This window comes from Pteropus vampyrus, unplaced genomic scaffold, assembly GCF_000151845.1.
Source record: "Pteropus vampyrus isolate Shadow unplaced genomic scaffold, Pvam_2.0 Scaffold1138, whole genome shotgun sequence".
Classification (NCBI taxonomy): Eukaryota; Metazoa; Chordata; class Mammalia; order Chiroptera; family Pteropodidae; genus Pteropus; species Pteropus vampyrus.
This window is the reverse complement of record NW_011889919.1, coordinates 8,803-10,710: the sequence shown is the minus strand read 5'-3', so window position 1 is coordinate 10,710 and position 1,908 is coordinate 8,803. Positions and strand designations below refer to the sequence as shown.

Here is a 1,908-nt window from a genome sequence, read left to right as displayed (position 1 = left end):
CCAGGTCAGGACCAGGAATCCCTTCTCTCCCCTTCAGAGACCTATCTCTGACCCTGGCCTGTCTCAGCCTAATTCTAGAACTTTCTAAGGAATAGGAGATACCTATGTCCAGTGTGGTGTCTGGGTTTTGTGCTCCCTCCCCCCATCCCATTTTCCTGTCCATTCTCAGCATGGTCACAGAGCGCTGGTGAAGTGTCCCATGAGGGATGCAAAGTTCCTGAATTTTCTGACTCTTCTCCTCAGACCCTCCAAAGACGCACGTGACCCACCACTCCATCTCTGACCGTGAGGTCACCCTGAAGTGCTGGGCCCTGGGCTTCTACCCTGCTGAGATCATTTTGACCTGGCAGTGTGACGGGGAGGACCAGATGCAGGACACGGAACTTGTGGAGACCAGGCCTGCCGGGGATGGGACCTTTCAGAAGTGGGCTGCAGTGGTGGTGCCTTCTGGAGAAGAGCAGAGATACACATGCCATGTGCAGCATGAGGGGCTGCCCCAGCCACTCACCCTGAGATGGGGTAAGGAGGAGGCCATGGGCACAGAGCCTCTTGTCACGGGACGCAGGAGCCCCTGGAGGACTTCAGCAGGGTTAGGGCCCTCACGGTCTCTTCCCTTCCCAGAGCCGCCTCCTCCGGCCACCATCCCCATTGTGGGTGTCATTGCTGCCCTGGTCCTCCTTGGAGTTGCAGTCACTGGAGCTGTGGTTGGAGCTGTGATGTGGAGGAGGAAGCGCTCAGGTAGGGAAGGGGTGTAGTCTGAGTTTCTTGTCCTACTGGGGAGGTTTTAAGCCCTAGTTAGAATGTGTCCATCCTCGTTAATGGGAAGTACCATCCACACACGTGATCCTTCCCAGCCTGGGGCCCCATCTGCTAACACTTACTCTGTATTAATGCACGTGTAAAAATGAAGGACAGATTTATCACTTCAATGATTCTGGTGATTGGGACCTGACTCCTAACTGTCACAGGATAAGGGGGAAGATCTTTGCTGAGGACAGACCTCCAAGAGGGTGGTTGGTCCCGTCCTCCCACATGTACTTTCCTCAGGTTTCCTAAGGGTGCCCTGAATCTGAATTCACAGTTCTGGAAACTTCCCTGGGGACCAGGACTAGAGGTTTTCTTTAGGACCTCATGGACCTCCTTCCTCCCTGGCTTCTCATAAGATGTTTCCTTCCCACAGGTGGAAAAGGAGGGATCTATGTTCAAGCTACAAGTGAGTGTGGAGGGGGTGGGGTGATCCCCGAGACTCTTGGGATAGTGTAGATGGGAGCCTATGGTGGGAGCTCACCCACCTCCATAATTCCTCCTTTAGCCACATTTCCTATGAGCTCTGACCACATCCTGTTTTGTTCTACCCCAGACAGTGACAGTGCCCAGGGTTCTGATGTGTCTCTCACGGCTTCTAAAGGTGAGACTCTGGGTGTCCTTAAAGTGGCGAGGGACCGGGGAAGAAGGGACAGGACTGGGTAATGTGCATTCTTTGGGATATTTTGAGCATGTGGTGGAGTGTTGAGAATGTCACCACATATAGCGACTAACCTGAATTTGTTCGTGACTATTTTTTTCTATAGCATGAGACAGCTGCCTTATGGCGGAACGAGTGATGCAAGATTTGTTCATGCTCCCACTTTGTGACTTGAAGAACCTGATTTCTCATTCTGCAAAGGGCATCTGAATGTGTCTGCATTCGTATCAGCGTAATGTGAGGAGGTGGGGAGACTGGCCCACCCCCTGCCCACCAACCCCTCTCCCCACACTGACCTTCGTGTCTTCCCTGATCCATTCTCCTGTTCCAGCAGAGGCTGTGCCATTCCTGTCCCTGTCTTTATTTCATGTTGCGCTGAGCTGCAACTTCTTACTGCCTTATTGGAATAATATAAATATGAAAGTTTTTCAGTTCTTGCCATG

At 52.3% G+C, this 1,908-nt stretch overlaps 1 protein-coding gene across 1 annotated transcript; it reads left to right on the top strand.

Annotated features, from left to right (window-relative positions):
• Window positions 1-230: 230 nt before the first annotated feature.
• Window positions 231-1,888, top strand: LOC105310130 (patr class I histocompatibility antigen, A-126 alpha chain-like; the record flags this gene model as incomplete). Its single annotated transcript, XM_023526586.1, has 5 exons — window positions 231-519; window positions 622-738; window positions 1,181-1,213; window positions 1,361-1,408; window positions 1,572-1,888. Coding segments are annotated over 5 exons (492 nt in total), but the record flags the coding sequence as incomplete, so codon positions are not given.
• Between the last annotated feature and the right edge of the window lie 20 nt (window positions 1,889-1,908).